The following is a 19,121-nucleotide window of genomic DNA, read 5'->3' on the forward strand; positions in this document are numbered from 1 at the left end:
ATTACACGCCAGTACCTTGACTCCCCTCTCCCATCCTCTCTCTTGCTTTCAAAAAGTGCTTTAAATGCCAGCTGACAAGCTTCTGCTCATGTGTCATCTCTAGGTTGGTTATAAGTTTTATATCAGGTGAAAATATTTTAAGATACAACATAAGCCTTTCTGCTGGGAAAAAAAAAGTCTTTTTTTTTTAAGATTTTATTTATTTGTTTATTTATTTGACACAGAGAGAAAACACAAGCAGGGGGAGCAGCAGAGGCAGAGGGAGAAGCAGGCTCCCTGCTGAGCAGGGAGCCCGATGCGAGACTCGATTCCAGGACCCTGGGATCATGACCTGAGCTGAAGGCAGATGCCTAACAGCCTAAGCCATCTAGGCATTCCTCAGAAAAAAAAAAAAAAAGTCCTAAATGCCATTTAAATTAAGTGTCATTTCTGTCTTATACCTGTCCGACTCAAAAGTGCATCATCCCTACACATAGGAGTTTTTTGGTTTTTAAGTTTTGTGAAATTTACAACTTTGCCAACCCACCTATGAAAAGGATTATAAATCCCCTCAAGTTAAATCCCTTCTAATAATGCAGTTCCTCCAGGTTTTCCACCGGTGAGTGGAAAAATCAAGCCTAATTTGGCATATTTGCTGAGCCCACACAGCCACTCGTAAGCTGCTTGATTAAAATGCTTTAAGTAGTCAAGACGCAAGCAAAAGCACTAGCAAACTCTTACCCTGAGCTCTTTCCATTTGCTGGTTTTTATCTGTTACCTGAGGCACCTTCATACCACCCAACTTACCAGCCTAGATTTGTGAAAATGGCCTGCCTACTGCTGTTCCTAACAGAGGCCGAAGCTTGAAGACAGAAGTCCGGGACTTGTTCAGGACACCAGAATTGAGAAGCACTTCATTAGGGAGTCAACACCTTACTTCCTCCCTTCTGCTTTCTAGCTCCACTCATCATTCCTAACCCTCCCTTCCAGCACAGCTGCCTTCCTAAGGAGCAGAGACCAGGAAAGGAATGCTGTCTGAGGATTTGTTTTTCTCACTTTTTCATCAGTGTTGGCCTCCTAAATCTTTAATGTGCCTTGGGAATGACCTTCCCCTCCTCTGCATTCTGCAGCTGTTCCAGGAGAGCTAACTGGGTGTTTACTGACACTAGTTATGTACTCCTTGCATTTCCCTTACTACTCAGGTTGATTACTCCACAGACATTATGTCAGGTAGATCTTGGGCTCTGAAATAATTGACCATTATAACATCCTTTTCATATAGATGAAGGGATAAGTGCTGACAGAGGGTCTGCCTCTGAACTGAATGGGACAATCCTACTGTATTGGTCCCAGCAGGCAGGTGTGTAAGGGATGGGAGAGGTTGCTAGGTTCCCTACCCAGGTGCCTGTCCTAGTGGATTGACCAGGAGCTCCTTCCCTTCTATTGGGTGAGCCTTCTTCCCCCTGCTTTTTGCTAGTCCTTTGTCTTTTTCCAGCTGTAATAGGTCTTTTTTTTAAGTTTAGCATGGGAAATCTCATTTTGGAACCAGGTCCATATCAATGAGGCTTAATCGCGCACAGATTTAATGCTATTCTTCATTGAGGGAGCACCCTCCAAAAAACAGATGAACTCCACCTTCTTTGGAGAAGCTCCTTCAAAAGAAATAATTCTGGGGTCCCTGAGTGGCACAGTCAGTTGAGTGTCCGACTCTTGGTTTCGGCTCTGGTCTTGACCTCAAGGTCATGAGGTCAGGCTCTGCAGGGAGTCTACTTGAGATTCTCTCCCTCTTGCTTTCCCCCTGTTCACATGTGTGTGTTCTTACTCTCCAAAATTAATTAATTAATTAACTAAACCCTTAAAAAAAAAGCCAGACTGAGGGAAAAAGGCAAGTGCCTGAGGGGAGCACGTTCTTTCTGTTGTCTTATGTGACTTCAAAAGTACTCACAAAACAAACTGAGGGTTGCCGGGGGGAGAGGGGTTGGGAGAAGGGGGTGGGATTATGGACATTGGGAAGGGTATGTGCTTTGGTGAGTGCTGTGAAGTGTGTAAACCTGGTGATTCACAGACCTGTACCCCTGGGGATAAAAATATATGTTTATAAAAAATAAAAAATTTAAAAAAAATAAAATTTAAAAAAAAAAAAGAAATTGTTAAAAAAAAAAAAGTACTTCATACTAGGAATGGCTTCCCAGGGGAATCTGTTCTTTTGCTGCGTGTTCCTGGGAACCAGACAAGAAGCTCCACTTTTCTATCTAGCCACCTCTTGTTAGTGTTTAGCTGTGCTTATCATCTGGTGGGTGTTTGTTGCTGAGGTGGTTTTTTTTCCCTCTTAAAGGGTGTCAAGATTCTCAGACTCCTTTCTTTACCTGCTTGAAAAGAGCCCAATTCCCCGAAATTCAATCCAAAGTGATTTTCTCAGACAAATGCCCCTTATTTATGCCTTCCAAAACAAGGAAATGGCCATTTCTCTTAGAACGATCAATTATTTAGACCGAAATGATCAAAAAACTAGTTAAATTAAGTAATTAAACTCAAATGAGATCAAATGGGAAATGATATGAGTGGGGCATTTGCACGGAGGCAGAAACACATTGGCAAGGATAGAAGGTGGCTTCATCTGTGAATTCTTTTGGCATGACAAGCCTCTTTCTAACTGATGCAGGCCCTTTCTGCCAAAAAAAAAAAAACAAAAAACAAAAAACAAAAAACCCCACCAGCTTTCCGGCCAATTCCATTCTCCTTAGTAGATTTTGTTTCTAAGATCAGGTCTGGCCCCAGGCAAAAGGTAAAATAGGTAAAATTTGGCTTTGGCTTCTGTCCAGTTATAAATGCAGAACTGGTGATTCAGGAGTTAGTGGCAATGAAGGGAGTGTTGAAGCCATAGGTAGTAATACCGAGGGGACAAAAATAATACTGAGGGGAGAAAGTGAAGGACAGGTCCTTAAAGGGGTCTTGCTTACTCCACAAACCTTCACTGACTATCTCCTAAGCCAAGCCCCATGACTAGACTCTGAGACTACAGAAGTACACCTTGGCTGAGAGAGCAGAACTGGAAAGAAAAGCCAGAGAGGGAACGTTTGAGAGATACGGGGAGAAGCCATAGTCTTCAGTGTCAGCGAAGAAAAGAGGCTACTTTCTGCAAAAGGCCAGTGGTGTCACATGAGCAGGGAGGTCTGAGGGAAGGACTTTGAACTCGATGTGGTAACCAAGTACATAACTGAAGAAGCCATGTCAGTAAATTGGAGGGCATGGAAGGTAGATCACAGGTGTTTTATAAAGACAAAGTGGTGAGCGCCTGGGTGGCTCAGTTGGTTAACTGATTGCCTTGGGTTCAGGTCATGATCCCGGGAGTCCTGGACTCGAGTTCCTCATTGGGCTCCCTGTTCAGCAAGGAGTCTGTCCGCTTCTCCCTCTGACCTTCCCTTTCATGCTCTGACTCTCTGACAAATAAATAAATAAAATCTTTTTTTTTTTTTTTTTTAATTTTTTATTTTTTATAAACATATATTTTTTATATACATATATTTTTATCCCAAAAAAAAGACAAAGTGGTGTTAAAATCAAGAGATAGGAAAAGTGTAGTTTTTTCAAGGAGATTACTGGTGAGAAAGATGCATATTGTTAAGAGGACAGCAGAATCCAAAGAAGGCGGGAGGAGTGCTTTGTGTTTCATTTTAGGCTGTCAGTAAACAGAATTACCTGAGTAAGATTTTGAGTAAGATCAATTCATGGTTCTCAAGTGACAGTGAGCATTCGAATCACCTGGGGGGGACCAGCTGAATCCCCTCACAGAGTTTCTCATTCCATACATCGGGGATGGGGCCTGAGAATTAACATTTCTGACAAGTTCCCAGGTGACTCTGATGCTGCTGGTCCAGCAAACCACACATTAGAGCCATTGAGATAGGCTGAGAAGGAAAAATTAGGAAAAGAAAACAAATGGAGGGGCGCCTGGGTGGTTCAGTGGGTTAAAGCCTCTGCCTTAGGCTCGGGTCATGATCTCAGGGTCCTGGGATCGAGCCCCGCATCGGGCACAGGCAGACAGAATGGCAGGCAGAGGCAGCGGGAGAAGCAGGCTCCCTGCTGAGCAAGGAGCCCAATGTGGGACTCGATCCCAGGACGCCGGGATCATGACCTGAGCCGAAGGCAGCTGCTTAACCAACCGAGCCACCCAGGTGTCCCCCATAAGAGACTCTTAACTCTAAAGAACAAACTGAGGGTTGCTGGAGTAGAGGTGGACTAAATGGGTGATGGGCATTAAGGAGGGCACTTGAAACGAGCACTGGGTGTTATATAGAAGGGATGAATCACTAAATTCTACACTTGAAACAAATATTATTCTACATGTTAAATAATAAGAATTTAAATAAAAACCTGAAAGAAAAAAAAGCACATGAGTTCTGAAATGTGAAGACCACGGTTCTAATCCCAGGCTTCGGTTTCTCCTACTTTAACATTGGAATAATTATGGGCCAACCTTAAATTTGCTAAGAGAATTGAAGAAGATAATATATACGAGGTGCTTACACACAGAATAATCATTGATTAAATGTTAGCTGGCTATTTATTATCTGCATTTCCCTTAAAATTAATTAAGATATGTTTTTAATCAGTTTGAGTCATCACGTGGGACTCAGGGTAGTAAAACATTTCTTTCAAAACATCCTCTATCTCAGACTTCATTACTCCTCCACCTCTCCTCACTGGTAAGGATATTGAGGATAACTCTATTTACGTAGGAAAAAAATTATCAAGATTGGTCTTTTTATTTTTGTTTTTTTGTTTTGAGATAGCGAGCGTGCACATGTGCAAGCAAGCAGGGTGAGGGTGGGGCAGAGGGAGAGGCAGAGAGAGGAACTTAAGCAGGCTCCACACCCAGCATGAAGTCTAAGACGGGATTCAGTCGCATGTCCCTGAGATCATGACCAGAGCCAAAACTAAGAGTCAGGCACTTCACCAACTTAGCCACCCAAGCACCTCAAAATTGGTATTTTTACTTCCTATCTGATATACCATCCAAAAGGCTTTCCTTAGAAGCCCTTTAGTGGGTGTGTATTTTAAGGCCTGGCTCCAGACTAAAGCCTACTAAACCTACTACTGTTGTAGAGGAACCAAAGAAATAAGTGCAGAAATTCCTCGTGCTGGATAGAAAAGAAATTCCTAGTGCCTTTTTTCATGGGATTCATATAAAAACTTTGCCTACCTTTGCCTGAGCCCATTATGCAGAGCAGCACTGATACATTTACTTTATTGATCCAATACTCATGAGTGCTACACTGATATTTATCACTAGACATGATGGCTTCCTATAGAAATTAATATGTATTCTAATAACTGCTTAACCCTTGTTATTGCCCATGCAGAATTCTTTCATGTTTGCATAGATTAATATTCAATAGTCAACAACTTATTTTCTAGGCATCCATAGTTTCTTTATTTAAGATGTGCTGCAGTGATAGAATTAAAAAAAGAAAAAAACAGAAGATTGAGTCCCTGCCTTTAAAGAACTTTATGTTTTAATATACATTCTCTGAAAAAAAAAATTCAAGAATAATAGCACTCAAGTATTAAACTGAGGACTATAGTCCTATGTTGCACCTCATGGTGGGGAGGGAGCCTCATATAAGGAGTCTAGACTATATCCTTGCCTCTCAAGAACTCCCAGTTATGTGAGGAAGCTAAGACATAAGGGGATGAAAATTGAAATTTAAAAAAAAAAAAAACACAAGAGTTGGAGTGCCTGAGTGGCTTAGTTGGTTAAACATCTGAGTCTTAGCGTCAGCTCAAGTCATGATCTTGGGGTCATGGAATCAAGCCCTGTGTTTTGGCTCTGCACTCAGCACAGAGTCTGCTTGAGATTCTGTCTCCCCCTCTCCTTCTTCCCCTTCCCATCCCTCCCTCTCTCTCTATCAAATAAGTAAATAAGTCTTGAAAAAAAATAAAACAGTAGTTAAGCAGTAATTGGGGCACCTGCCTGGCTCAGTCGGTAGAGCATGCGACTCTTGATCTCAGGATAATGAGTTCAAGTCCCACGTTAAGTGTAGAACTTACTTTTAAAAAAAAAGAGTGAAGCAGTGATCTGTCACAAGGGAATACAAGTTTATTTGCAAGACACCAAAAAAAATTCTAAGAAAAAAATTGAGTTAGTTGCTCTAAGGCAATAGGTCACAAAGGACAAAAGACCAGCGGTGTCCTTTTCTTACTTACCATCGATTTAGAGTGTTTTTAGAATCCATTGAATGCTACTACTTTTCTAACCAAAGCATTGACAAATTAATTGGTTGTAGTGATCTGAGGGTTTATATTTCCACCAAAGAGGTATAGTAAGTGGCAAATGACTAGTGGAAATACTGTCTCTAAAAGTCCATTTTTTTTTTCCAGAGGGCTGATATAGCTGTTGCTCCACTCACTATAACCTTGGTCCGTGAAGAAGTCATAGATTTCTCAAAGCCGTTTATGAGCCTGGGCATCTCCATCATGATAAAGAAGCCTCAGAAGTCAAAACCAGGCGTATTCTCATTTCTGGATCCCTTGGCTTATGAAATCTGGATGTGCATCGTCTTTGCTTACATTGGAGTCAGCGTAGTTCTTTTCCTAGTCAGCAGATTCAGCCCCTATGAATGGCACTTGGAAGATAACAATGAAGAACCTCGTGATCCGCAAAGCCCTCCTGACCCTCCAAATGAATTTGGAATATTTAACAGTCTTTGGTTTTCCTTGGGTGCCTTTATGCAGCAAGGATGTGATATTTCTCCAAGGTTTGTTTCCATGTCATACCCAATGCCTCCTTGCATTCTGTGGCCATGACCCATTCATGTACATCTGGTATTCACCCATCTCGAGTCCAGGTTTCTTTCACTTAACATTCCATCCAATGACAAATATATCATCAAGCCATTTTGTTTGCTTGCATCCAAAGTGAGTGTGTTATTGGTTGGTGTTGTGAATGTCCTTCATGCATTTCTATGGTATTGTGTATTTATATATATTACAGCAAATACTTAGACTCTGGATAAAGGCAACACTATCAGCTAATATTAATATTATTCAGATAAGACTAATACTACATCTTGATCAGATCAATCAAGTATGGTTTCCTCCTTAAGTGAGCTAAAAACATTTTCTCATTTGTCTAGAGATGGGATCCAGAAAAAATTTGAAAGAATATAGAACTCTTCTTAAAAGCCCTCCCACTTTCCCCTTTCAGTGTCCTGCCTTTTTCATTTCACTCTTAGACTACCTAAAACTATTCATTGTAACATCTAGCCCAAGTTTTATAACTAAAGCTAAAAAGTACTGAAAGTATAAAAGTATAAAGGTACTAAAATGAAAACATAAGAGTCAAAAAAAGGAGAACTTAAGGGGAAGTCTCTATGATCTTGGATTGGACAAAGAGTTTTCAAAACATAAAAAAAGAACAATCCATTTTTTTACTTCATTAAAATTCAAAACTTTCACATATCAAAAGACCTCATTAAGAAAATGAAAAGACAAGCCACAGACTGACAGAAAATATTAGCAAATCAAAATATTAGCAAATTTACCTCTGATAAAAGACTTATATCCAGAATATATAAGGATATCTTGCAACTCAATATAAAAAAGACAACCCAATTTTTAAGATGGACAAAATATTTGAATAGACTTTTCCCCAAAGAAAATATACAAATGGCTAATAATCACATGTAAAGATGCTCAGCATCATTAGTCATTAGGGGAAAGCAAATTTAAATCACAATGACATGGGTGCCTGGGTGGCTTAGTCAGTTAAGGATCGAGCCCCACATCAGGCTCCCTGCTCAGCAGGAAGCCTGCCTCTCTCTCCCATTCCCCCTGCTTGTATTCCCTCTCTCACTGTCTCTCTCTTTCAAATAGATAAATAAAATCTTTAAAAATGAAAATTAAAATAAAATAAAAGCACAGTGAGATACCTCTATATATCCTCTAGAATGGCTGTAATAGAAAAGACAGTACCAAGTGGTGGTGAGGATGCAGAATGACTATAGCTCTCATCCATTAGTAGTGCGAATGCAAAATGCTACCGTGAAATAGGAACACAGTTCCGCAGTCTCTTATAGTCAGAGAAAAACTTGTAAGATGACACGTCAATTCCACTTATTTACTGAAAAGAAAATCTATATCCACACAAAGACTTAATAAATTTTCATAGGAGCTTTATAAAAACCAAAAAGTGGAAACAATCCACATGTCCATCAACAAGTGAATGGATGAACACAATTGGCATATCCATCCAATGGAATACTATTTGGCAATTAAAAAGAACAAGCTACTGATATGCTGTGACATGGATGAACTTTGAAAACATGATGCTGCATGAAAGAAGCCAGACACAAAAGGCCACGTATTATATGATTCTATTTATTGAATTCTATTTATTGAATGTCCTTTATTGCACTGATCCATTTGTCCAGGATAGACAAATCCATAGAGAGAAAAAGTCTTTAGGGACTTAGAGGGAATAGAATGAAGCTAAGAAGGACGAGGATTAGGCTGAGGCAGGCAAGGCTGAACACAGCAAGTACAAGGGGCAAATTCAGTCTTTATTTAAAATTTTGATATTTGTTCATCATGGGGTTTTTTAATTAATCTTGATTTTTTTTTAAATATTGCACTGTAATGTTCTTTACCTTGATTAATGAGATTGTGGCACCACTCTAAATGTTGTGCATGATGTAAATGCCCCATTGATCTCACACTTGTCCTGACCATGTCAGGATTAAGCACAAATGAACATGAAGGAACTTTTCAGGGTGAGGGAAATGTTCCAAAACTAGATTGTGGCAATAGCCGCACACCTCTTAAGTTGACTAAAATTATTCATTGTACACTTAGGCTGGTGAATTTGATGAGATGCAAATTTTATCTCAGCGAAGCTACTGAAAATACTGAATGTGAATGTCCTAGATCTCACCCACTTAGTTTAAGTGGTAATTCACCTAAACAAAACAGTGTTGAATTTGTGATCATAAAATATTGTAAGCAAATGTGGTATCTTTAAAATCAGGAGGGGAAAGTGGGCTTTTTTCTAAAATAAAAACTTGTAGTTTTGGTAAAACTGAACATTAATCCAAACACTGACTAGAGTCTATTATACAAAGATATGGGGATTTTCATTTAGACTATAAGGACTCAAAAGTTCACCTACTATGGTTTTACAACATACTTCATTTTAAGATGATCCACCTGGAGCACAAAACATTTCAAATGAAGTTTTGCAGCATAACTCATGGGTAACCATCTTCAAATTTCTAATGTAATGTGTATGGGACAAGCCTTTTTTTTTTTTTTCTTTTTAGGGACAAGTCTCTTTTGTCTAAGTCATACCTTTTGCCACTCTCAATCTTCTTGGTCAGATACTCCAAATGATTTCACTCCCTGTTCCTTTTGTGCTTATAATGTGTGTCATTTTGTGATACTATCTGGGAGTTTGTTTATTTTGCTAGTTTCTTTTCTTATTTTTTTTTAAATGTTCACTTGAGAATAGGGTTTCTGAACGATCCCTAATTGAGTGATTTTTAACATGGCTAGTAATCTGTGTTGAGGCAATGCTAAATAGTCATTAAGGCTAGAGATTTTATTGGTTTCTGTAAGTAAATTTTCAAAACTAAATTTGTGATATCCCCACCAGAATGTTGCATACTACTCTGTGTACTCAAACTTCAAAACTCTGTTTTTAGAAGTATTTATGCATATTGCTTCATTTAGTACTAACTTAAAGATGATGACCTGAAAATGGCAAGCTGGATAGATTCTTTCTGGTAGCAGAATTTAAGCTGTGGCTCTTCTGTGGCACTGAAATATATCAAATCCTTCCCCCCCCCCCCCAAGATGCACATTTCATTACGCTTCACTAGATGCTGTCGTATAGAGCAATGGCTTTCAAACTTTCTGACCATGTCCCTCAGTATGAAATACATTTTCCGTCATGACTTAGTGTGTGTGTGTGTGTGTGTGTGTGTGTGTGTGTGTGTGTGTATACACATATATATACATGTATATAACATAAGCATCACCAAACATTACCCTTACAGCATGCCATAATGTTTCAAATGCTGGTTGCAACTCAACCCAGCAGTAGGACACACAGGCTGTGGAATAACACTGGTCTAGAGTAACAAATATTCTCTTTTTTGTGCTTTTGAGTAATAAATTATTACTCTGTATATTTTCTACCAAATGGGTGATCCCTCTTTCAATATTGTCTTTTGTGTCTTTCAAAGGAAATTATATCTTTAAGCTTCTTGATAAAATTTTGTATCTTGTAGCCTACTTATTTCTCCTTATCTTGAGAGCTATATTAGTTATATATTTGTGCTCAATTATATAACAGAAAATTCCACTGAAATGTGCTTTTCTATGAACAGATCTCAGAATTCCTGATAATGACATAGTTGTGCTCTAAGATTCATGGTCGCCTTAATGGCAAATGCCAATGTTATACTTTATTTCTGTTTAATGGCCACACTCCAGAAAGCCCCAAATGTGAACATGCATTGTACACTCTGACTTTTCCCAAAATTGAAGCAATCCAAGGAATTATAAGAGACCACATTTTAAAATAGAACTATCGACTATCACAGCAGGAGGAGATGTCAGATAAATTAACCCAACTGCTTCTGTTTCCTGAGGGCAGAGTGACAACAGCCTTCACTGAGCTCCCAACATTTACGGGCACTTTTCCTGCATTATCCTATGGATTTTAATCCTCAAAACACTGCTGCCTTGTACTTCTTTTTAAGCTGAGGAAGGTGACACCCAGAGTAAGTAATTGGCCCTGTCACACAGCTAATGGCAGAGTCAGTGTTCAAACCTAACTCCCAACTCCACACCCTATGCTGTTCCATTTTATGCTGCTTTTTTCACAACATAGACAAAAGAACTGTACACAGGAAGATACTGTGGTAGAGGTCAGGGTCACAGGGATTTTAAAAGCCAGCAGTACAACTGTTCCACACTGCACCACACACTGCCTCCACTACCAACCTGAAGGTTCATTGCTTGTTTCATTCTTTCCTCATGTGTCCAGTCTCCCAAACTCCAATGAAACTCTGCTTATGCCCCTGTTGTTAAAGGAAGGTTTGGGCAGTGAGCGCTTAAAATGCTGCTGGGCGTATGTTCACTCAGAGTAAAAGAGTGGGAAATCAGCAATGAGACAGCATAAGTAACACCGAACATCATTGCATTTCCATCAAATAAAGGTATTGACAGAGGCTTGGAAGCTTAAAGAGCCTGTGTCAATATTAGGTTTGATATTTTCAACTGCTCCAATTGTTCAGAGTGAACAATTCAGCTAGAGGCTGAATCACCTTTAGAGAGGCTAATTAATGTGATCAGCTTAGGTTATACCCATATACAAACTGATTTGTTTGGGGCAGTTGGGAGAATAAAGTATGAGAAGATGCCACTCAACCCTCTTCCGCAGGAGGGCTATGGTGAGATTGGCAGTGGGTGTAGCCAGATGGAGGTTGTGCGTAGGGGTTAAGTACTCGGGTGCTGGAGTTAGTCTCACTGGATTCACAATCTGCTTAGGAGTTGTGTAACTGCTTAGGAGGGCACGTTACTAAATCAAGCTAAGCCTCCGTTCCTCATCCATAAAATGTAAAGCATAGTACGGGGATTATAGTAAGTTCTCGGTAAAGGGTAGCTATCTTCCTTATTAAACTAGCTGTTTTTCACCACCCAAACTTCACAAATACTAACAGTTAATATTGTACTTGCATGTTAGTCCCGTAAACTCCTTAGGAATTCAGTTGAAATTATAGGCAGTGCCACATAGCTGATTTCTGATAAGAAATAACCAACAACTTGCCCTCTTGAATCCATATAGTGCCCTCCTTAAGGATTACATCTCGTGCAGATGTTTTCATTGTATGTTCTATAATGATTTACTGATATTGACAGAATGTTACAGTTTTTTTTAGATATGTCATTTATTTCCTTCGTAAAACTTGGATAGAACCTTGCTGAGCCATCCAAAGCCCGGGTCCTTCCAGACAAATGCTCCCCCTGCTGACTTTCTTTGAAGCTGCAGGGCCATCCAAGGGCTCGCCAAGTTGAAGATGGGAGGACTGGAGGAATTCTAGCAGAGAAACTGGAGGAATCAAGCTAACTTGAATCTGATTACTGTGTGCATATTATTCCAAAAAGCATTACTCTTCTCTAATTCCACAAATACCAGATACTGTCCAGGTTAGGTGACACACAGATCCTTTTGTCAGATGGAGAATACGCGCCAAATAATAGAAGACACGAAGGGTATGAAATGAATGGGACCAAAGAAAACGGGATTTGGAGGCTCCATTTTAAGCAAAAGCCTTTCCTTTGCTGATGTCTGACCAGAGTCTCATCCTACTGCAAATTCTCTTCAAAGTAGTAGTGATGTACGGATCAATTAGTGGTGTAATAGCAGGATTTTTATTGCAACAATTTTATGATTTTTTCTGGCTGAAAGCCGTAGTTCTCGGTCTTCGGGAGATGGTTTTTTATTCCCATCAGAAAATACTGTATGAGCCAAAGATTTATTGTGTCATAGAATGGGCATTGAATGGAGTGTAGAAAAGATACATACTTTGGAAGAAAGAATGGCAGGGGTGGGGGGAGGGGGTAGAAAGAGCACCATGAAGAGTTTGTGCACAGGAGAAGTGGTTACAGTTTCAGCTCTTGATCTTGCAAAGCTAGTGAAGTGCAGATTTCAAAATTTACCTACAAGCTGAAGGTTACAGCACATAGCTCACTTTTATTATCATTTCAGAGGTAATAAAATACATTTTATTATTAACTCGGAAACTCTACTTCCATATGATTACAGATAATGAGAGCATTGTATATTATTTTGTGGTGTTTTTATGTCTGTTTTTCTCTTGTTGCTAATCTACTTTCATTCACTTCCTCTTTTATTTCTTCAAAAGGTATGCTATGTTCCTTATAATGCATTTTTATAAATACTAAATGTGCAGAATTTTATAGCCATTTCATTCTGCCAACCTCAAAATCTGTCTTGTGCAACAAAACTATTTGAAATGAATGTTAAACATTTTGAAGCACATTAATGGAGGGAAAGAAACTGGAAAATGACAGATCTTTTTAACTCAACTATAAAGTCTTGTCTTGTTTTAATAGATCCTCTTAAAAATGTCATGGGGCTGACCCATCAGTCACTTCTTATATAGCCTCCGTGTGAAATGTGGGTTATTAAATGGCTATAGTTTCATTAACGAGAAGAGGGAAATGTAAAAATTCTTACAGAACTCTTCCTTGTGAGTTCTGCTGTACCTTTTCTCAGTGAAAGGATTTAGGCATTCAGGCCATGAAGGGAAAAAAAAGTGGTAGAAATTCCTCCAAGACGCTTGTCAAAGCTACTGCTGCCTTGAAGGGAGAAGGTTGAATGCAAGCTTGTGAGTTTCACACAGATTCCAAGGAAGCTCCTTTTCCATCTCTGCTGAGGCTTGTGGATACTATTATACCCTTTCTCTGTGAATATTCACCAAAATTTTCCAAGCACATAGGAATATCATCATATTAAGCACGTAGTTGCCTCAGTCAATAGCCACGTATACAAGAGGCCACAAAAATGACCACTTTGCATTTAGGTTTATTTTCAGTTAGGTCAACAACTAATCTCAGCTAAGTCCTACAGAGCAACCACATGATTATCTGGGTCACCTATTATGGTGGCCAAAATAACCAGATTAGCAGATTAGCAGGCTTGATTTTAGATCATACAGAAACAATCCATTAGCCTCGATAGAACGGCACAAGTGCAATTTCCATAAATTACTGTATTTTTCTCCTTGTCTCAAGTAGACAATGCATGAACTATGACTGGTATTCACAGCAGCCTAATACACCCCTTCCATACCAAACCATGGTTCTGGGAATACGCCAAAATCAGTTCTCCCCTTGGTCTCAGGAAAACCCCATCATTCCAAATAAAGATGGCATTCCCAGTTCCATTCCAAATGAATAACAGATAATAAACAATAATTAGCCAAACATGTTTGCTTTTCCTTCAATTCTCAGTTATTTTTTTTCTTTTTTTTTTTTAAAGATTTTATTTATTTATTTGACAGACAGAGATCACAAGTAGGGAGAGAGGCACGCAGAGAGAGAGGGAAGCAGGCTCCCTGCTGAGCAGAGAGCCCGATGTGGGACTCGATCCCAGGACCCTGAGATCATGACCTGAGCCGAAGGCAGCGGCTTAATCCACTGAGCCACCCAGGCGCCCCCTCAATTCTCAGTTATTGTCAGAAAATTGCACCTTCTATCATGTATACACCATTCTGGATTTTCTTAGACAAACTATGACTATTTTGTAGCACAAAAATATGGGCATTTCTTTACATTTGTGTAAGTATAGGTTATTTATTCCTATTTCTCCTCTCTGTGCCTCAGTTTCTTTATCTGTAAAATGCTTCTGTTTTGTAATCTGTAAAAATAGTACCTAACCACAGAGAGGAAGGATTGAAAGAGTTGATCCATGTCAACCTAAAGCAATGAGAACAATCTCGAAGGGCTCGGTAAGGGTTAGCTATTATTGTTATCATTTTTATCACTCTATTACTACAGATGCTACTACTCTGAAACATTAATCTTTTATAGAGTAAAATTATTTCCAGAGTCAGATCAGTTGAGGATAACTTAAATATATATGGCAACAATGAAGAAAGACTATAAACGTCCAAATTCATAACTGAAATATCCTGTAAACATGTAGCATTTAGAAGTGTAACACATTCTTTCTGCCTCATCCTAATGTTTTTACCTCTTCTGATTAAAAGGGACATGTTCCCAGCGGGACATACTGAGAGAATATAACTCTTAGAAGAATCCGTTGCAAAGCAGATTTTCACATCTGAAAGGCAAAAAAGCGTGTTCAAAAATAAAGAAGGAAGGGTGGTTTTAAGCATCCAGGAACCAATAGGAATGATAGACTTCAAAAAATAACGTAGTTTTGTTTTAGTTCACCAACAATGAACACCATTTATCCAAACACCTGCCAAAACTAGTCGACCAGAATGTAAAGTCAAAAACAACTGATTTTTCCAGAGGCTAATACAAGTTTATCTTGGGACACGGAAATTTAAATTTGCTTCAAAGTGGTCAAATGCAAGTACTAACAGAGAAGAGCTTGATTTGCCGGCTTTCAGCCCAGAACTGCCCTCTCCCCACAGGGCCTGGTGCATAAAGCCTGGCAATGTGCCAGGCTCCTACGCCTATTTTCCCCTTTATGACAAGAGTGGGTTCTTTTCCTGTGAGCTTTTCTGGGCAAAGGAGAGAAGAGCCTAATCAGGATGGAGCTCTGCCACACAAAGAACTAGCCTAGAGATAATGTGGCGATGTTTCATAAAACCTAGGGACCAGATTTTCATTTCTGCAGCCAGAGCCAGCCTTCAGCAACACTCTGAAGGAGACAAAGCTGCCTCCTTCTGAGCTGCAGCCCCTCCCTGAGCATCCGGGGCCTTCACTGATCCCGGACTCCACACACCCTCTCCTTGGGCAGCATTCCGCGCGCAAGGCCCTCTCTCCCAATCTCGGCTGCACCAGTGCTTTATACAAATGCGGCAGCTTCAGCCTAACTCCCCCGCCCCCAGAGTCTGACTTAATTGGTCTGGGGTGGAGCCGAGGCACTTTTTCGTGTGTTGTCGTGTTTTGTTTTCTTTTATCTCAAGTTTCTTAGATGATACTGATTTGCAGGCAGAGTTGAGAAGCACTGATGTAGAAGAACAAGATTCCTCAGCTTGGTTTGCAGATCACTGCAATCACCAGTGATGCATCCGAAACTTGGGTTCTTGAGCACTGAATCTGAACATCCCATGTAGTGTCAAAGGCATAGCTACGTTTAAGAACAAAATTTTCCTTTGTGACTACTTGCCCATCTTCTGTCCCATTCTCTACTAACTGCACTGACTCCTCCAAGATCATGTGATAATAGGTCCTATTGAAGTTACTGGTTAACCTTTTGACCAAGTCTCCTAAAGAAAACACAGAGGGTGATTCCAATCCGAAGAGTTTCTATGGCAGGCTGGTGAGGTTTTGTTTGATTATTTGGGGGTTGGGGGGTAGGCAGGGGTGAAAACAAACCTTCTAGTGCCTGGCAAATTCTATTATACAGGTAGTTCCCTACTTCACTTGAGGCCTGTCCTGTGTGCTAAGGCTTAGTTTGTGAAAGGGAGAGTTTTGATCTCCGGAGCTAAGCTCCTGAGCCCCATTAGCCATTTTTATTAAGATCCTAATAAATACGGCACCTGGGTGGCTCAGTTTAAATGTCTGCCTTCAGCTCAGGTCACAATCCCCGAGTGCCAGGATCCAGTCCCATGTTTTGCTCCCTGCTCAGCAGGGAGCCTGCTTCTTCCTCTCCCTCTGCTCTCCCTGCTTGTACTCTCTCTCTCTCTGGCTCTCTCTCTCTCTCAGATAAATAAATAAAATCTTTCTTAAAAATCCTAATAAATATTATCTCATGGCTCCTTGCATCATGGGTGACCGACTCCACAAATTGGCAATACTTTTATTTATTAAATATTATAATATTTAATTAAATATACTAAATTTATTTTTATTAAATTTACTAAATGCAAAGTGAAGAGGACCCCTCCACTGACCCATTTCTCTTCAAATATGTGAGGTTTTTTGACTCTGTGTTTCTCCCATGACATCAGCTTACATCAGTGGTTCTCAGCCTCGGCTATCCCCTGTAGTCACCTGGTAAGCTTTAAAACCATGTATGTCAGGGTCCCACTTCCCAGGCGTCGGGTAGGCCTGAGCATGAGATTTTTTTTTCTTTTCTTTTTTTTTTTTACAAAGATCCTGGATGATCCTACCATGCAGGCTGAGAACCGCTGGCCTTAAAGGAGGTGGGAGCAGGCTTCCACAGTTGTGCCCAGCAGAGTTCACACAGGAAGAGAATCTGATAAGTACAGTTCTTAAGTGCAAGTAGGAGCTGGTAAAAAGAAGACGTTTTTCCTAGGATTAAAAAAAAAATCCTGCTTTGCAAGCCATATAGGCCCAAAGAACATTATGCATGTACAATCATCATCTGTCACCATGACATGGGATGTTGTGAACGTGTTACTTTCATTTGGTGTTTCAATTCCCTGACTTCATCTACTTCAACTACACCGACACTACTTCTCTTTCCAGAAATAAAGATAAGGATTTTTTTAAACTGAAATCTGGCCCCTCTGGGTCTGGATTGGTCTTTGTTTTGTCTCGTAGATCGCTGTCCGGGCGCATTGTCGGAGGTGTTTGGTGGTTCTTCACCCTGATCATAATTTCTTCCTATACTGCCAATCTTGCTGCTTTTCTGACTGTGGAGAGGATGGTTTCTCCTATAGAGAGTGCTGAAGACTTAGCTAAGCAGACTGAAATTGCATATGGGACCCTGGACTCTGGTTCAACAAAAGAATTTTTCCGAGTAAGTGCTTTCCGTGAATTGGACCGGCTGCTTTTTATTTTATCATCTTCCCACAAAGGCAAATTCATGGGGCTTTTAAGGGAGGGAGGGGAAAGTGTGGGGATGTTATCAAAGCAGAGTGTCTTAAATACAACACGGCTTGGTTGGTAACCCAATTCATTGTGGGTGAAAACCAAGACTTGTGTGCAGCATAACAAGTGGTGTATCAAGAGCACAAGGCTCAAACTCCCAGGTTTGAATTCCACCCCGGCCACACAGAGACTGTTTGTTCTTGGGCAAGTCATTTCACTTCTGTTGGCCTTCGTCCTCTTGCTTGAGAAATGAGGGGATTGAATAATATGCCTTCTCCTTTCTAGCTTTTACAAAACCAGTGATTTTATGTCTCAGCAGTTCATGGAAGGTAGGTATGTGACTCTGTCTTAGACTCTGAGGAGTGACAGACTATCAAATTGCATATTTTATTTTAGACAGTGGTTTCCTATTGAAATGCTCTGTGCTTGTTTCAAGGATTCCTATCCGTGCTGATAATTCCATTTTCAGGGAAGCTGGTAATTGCTTTAATTTCTTCAGTACACTTATTCCATGTCCACCACCCCATCATCAGCCAGATTTTTGTGGGGAAACAGCAAGGTGTTCACAAGCAAAAATAGGAAAGCTGCATAAACACTGCCAAGAGGAAAGATAAAAGGAGATCAAAGCAGAAAATTATAGAAGGAAAATAAGATGGACAAGGCACTTTTTAAAAAAGATTTTATTTTATTTATCTGACAGACAGAGATCACAAGTAGGCTGAGAGGCAGGCAGAGAGGGAAGCGGGCTCCCCGCTGAGCAGAGAGCCCGATTTGGGACTTGATCCCAGGACCCTGGGACCATGACCTGAGCCGAAGACAGAGGCTTTAACCCACTGAGCCACCCAGGCACCCTGGACAAAGCACTTTTACATAAACTATCAAGATCTTTGTTCTATACCAACTGAACTAAAAGAAAGGCCACCACTGGAGTATTTAAGAACTCAAATGTTGCTTCACTTGCCCCAAGTAGGAAAGTATGGTGATTAGAAAATTGGTCCATTCTATACATCACCTCTGCCTGCTACTGTTGCCAATAAAACTGCTTGTACCAATGATCCAGAAGACACTTATGTAGTAGGTAAATGGAAACATTTAGTCTTTCCAACCAATAATCAAGTTATTGGATGGCAGGTCTAATTACTGACCTTTCCTCAAAGTCCAGGGTAAATATTGGTTCAAAACCAGCTTATTTTAAGAAATCAGTAAAAAATAGATTTCTGCATGTATTATCATGAGATTTGTCCAATTGTTTCCTGGGAAACCAGGAGTACGTTTCTTAAAATTATAGCAATTAACTAAGAACTGTTTTCATTCCCTAAAAAAGAAAGCATTAGTTCTGGGATCCTTTCAAGAATTCTCATTGGCTCTGGATATCCAATTCTCACTTCTACCACTGTTTACCAACCAGATCAAAACTCCCAACCAGAGGCAGGGGCCCAGTACTGGAGCCATCAGTGAAGACCTTCTGGACCTAAGCTGGCCTTGACCCTCACCACTATGGCAGTCCCAGAAACTTGTCTCAGAATAATCCCTTGCCTGCATAAAACCATTCACACGTTACACGGCAGCAAGCCAGGGATTTCCATCTGCTGAGTAGTCAGCACGTAATCAGCTCCATGGAAAGCTGGTCTTGTATCAAC

At 40.2% G+C, this 19,121-nt stretch overlaps 1 protein-coding gene across 6 annotated transcripts in view; it reads left to right on the forward strand.

Annotated features, from left to right (window-relative positions):
- Nucleotides 1-19,121, forward strand: part of GRIA3 (glutamate ionotropic receptor AMPA type subunit 3) — a 296,831-nt gene that overhangs the window by 223,001 nt on the left and 54,709 nt on the right. For all 6 annotated transcript variants that reach the window (XR_009349843.1, XM_059156924.1, XM_059156925.1 and 3 more), the window contains 2 exons: nt 6,361-6,737; nt 17,212-17,410. Coding sequence is in view for 5 of the 6 variants with exons in the window: in XM_059156924.1 (XP_059012907.1) it covers nt 6,361-6,737; nt 17,212-17,410 (576 nt within the window). In the remaining variant the exon portion in view is untranslated. The remainder of the gene's footprint in view (nt 1-6,360; nt 6,738-17,211; nt 17,411-19,121) is intronic.

The sequence above is a fragment of the Mustela lutreola genome, chromosome X (assembly GCF_030435805.1).
Source record: "Mustela lutreola isolate mMusLut2 chromosome X, mMusLut2.pri, whole genome shotgun sequence".
Classification (NCBI taxonomy): Eukaryota; Metazoa; Chordata; class Mammalia; order Carnivora; family Mustelidae; genus Mustela; species Mustela lutreola.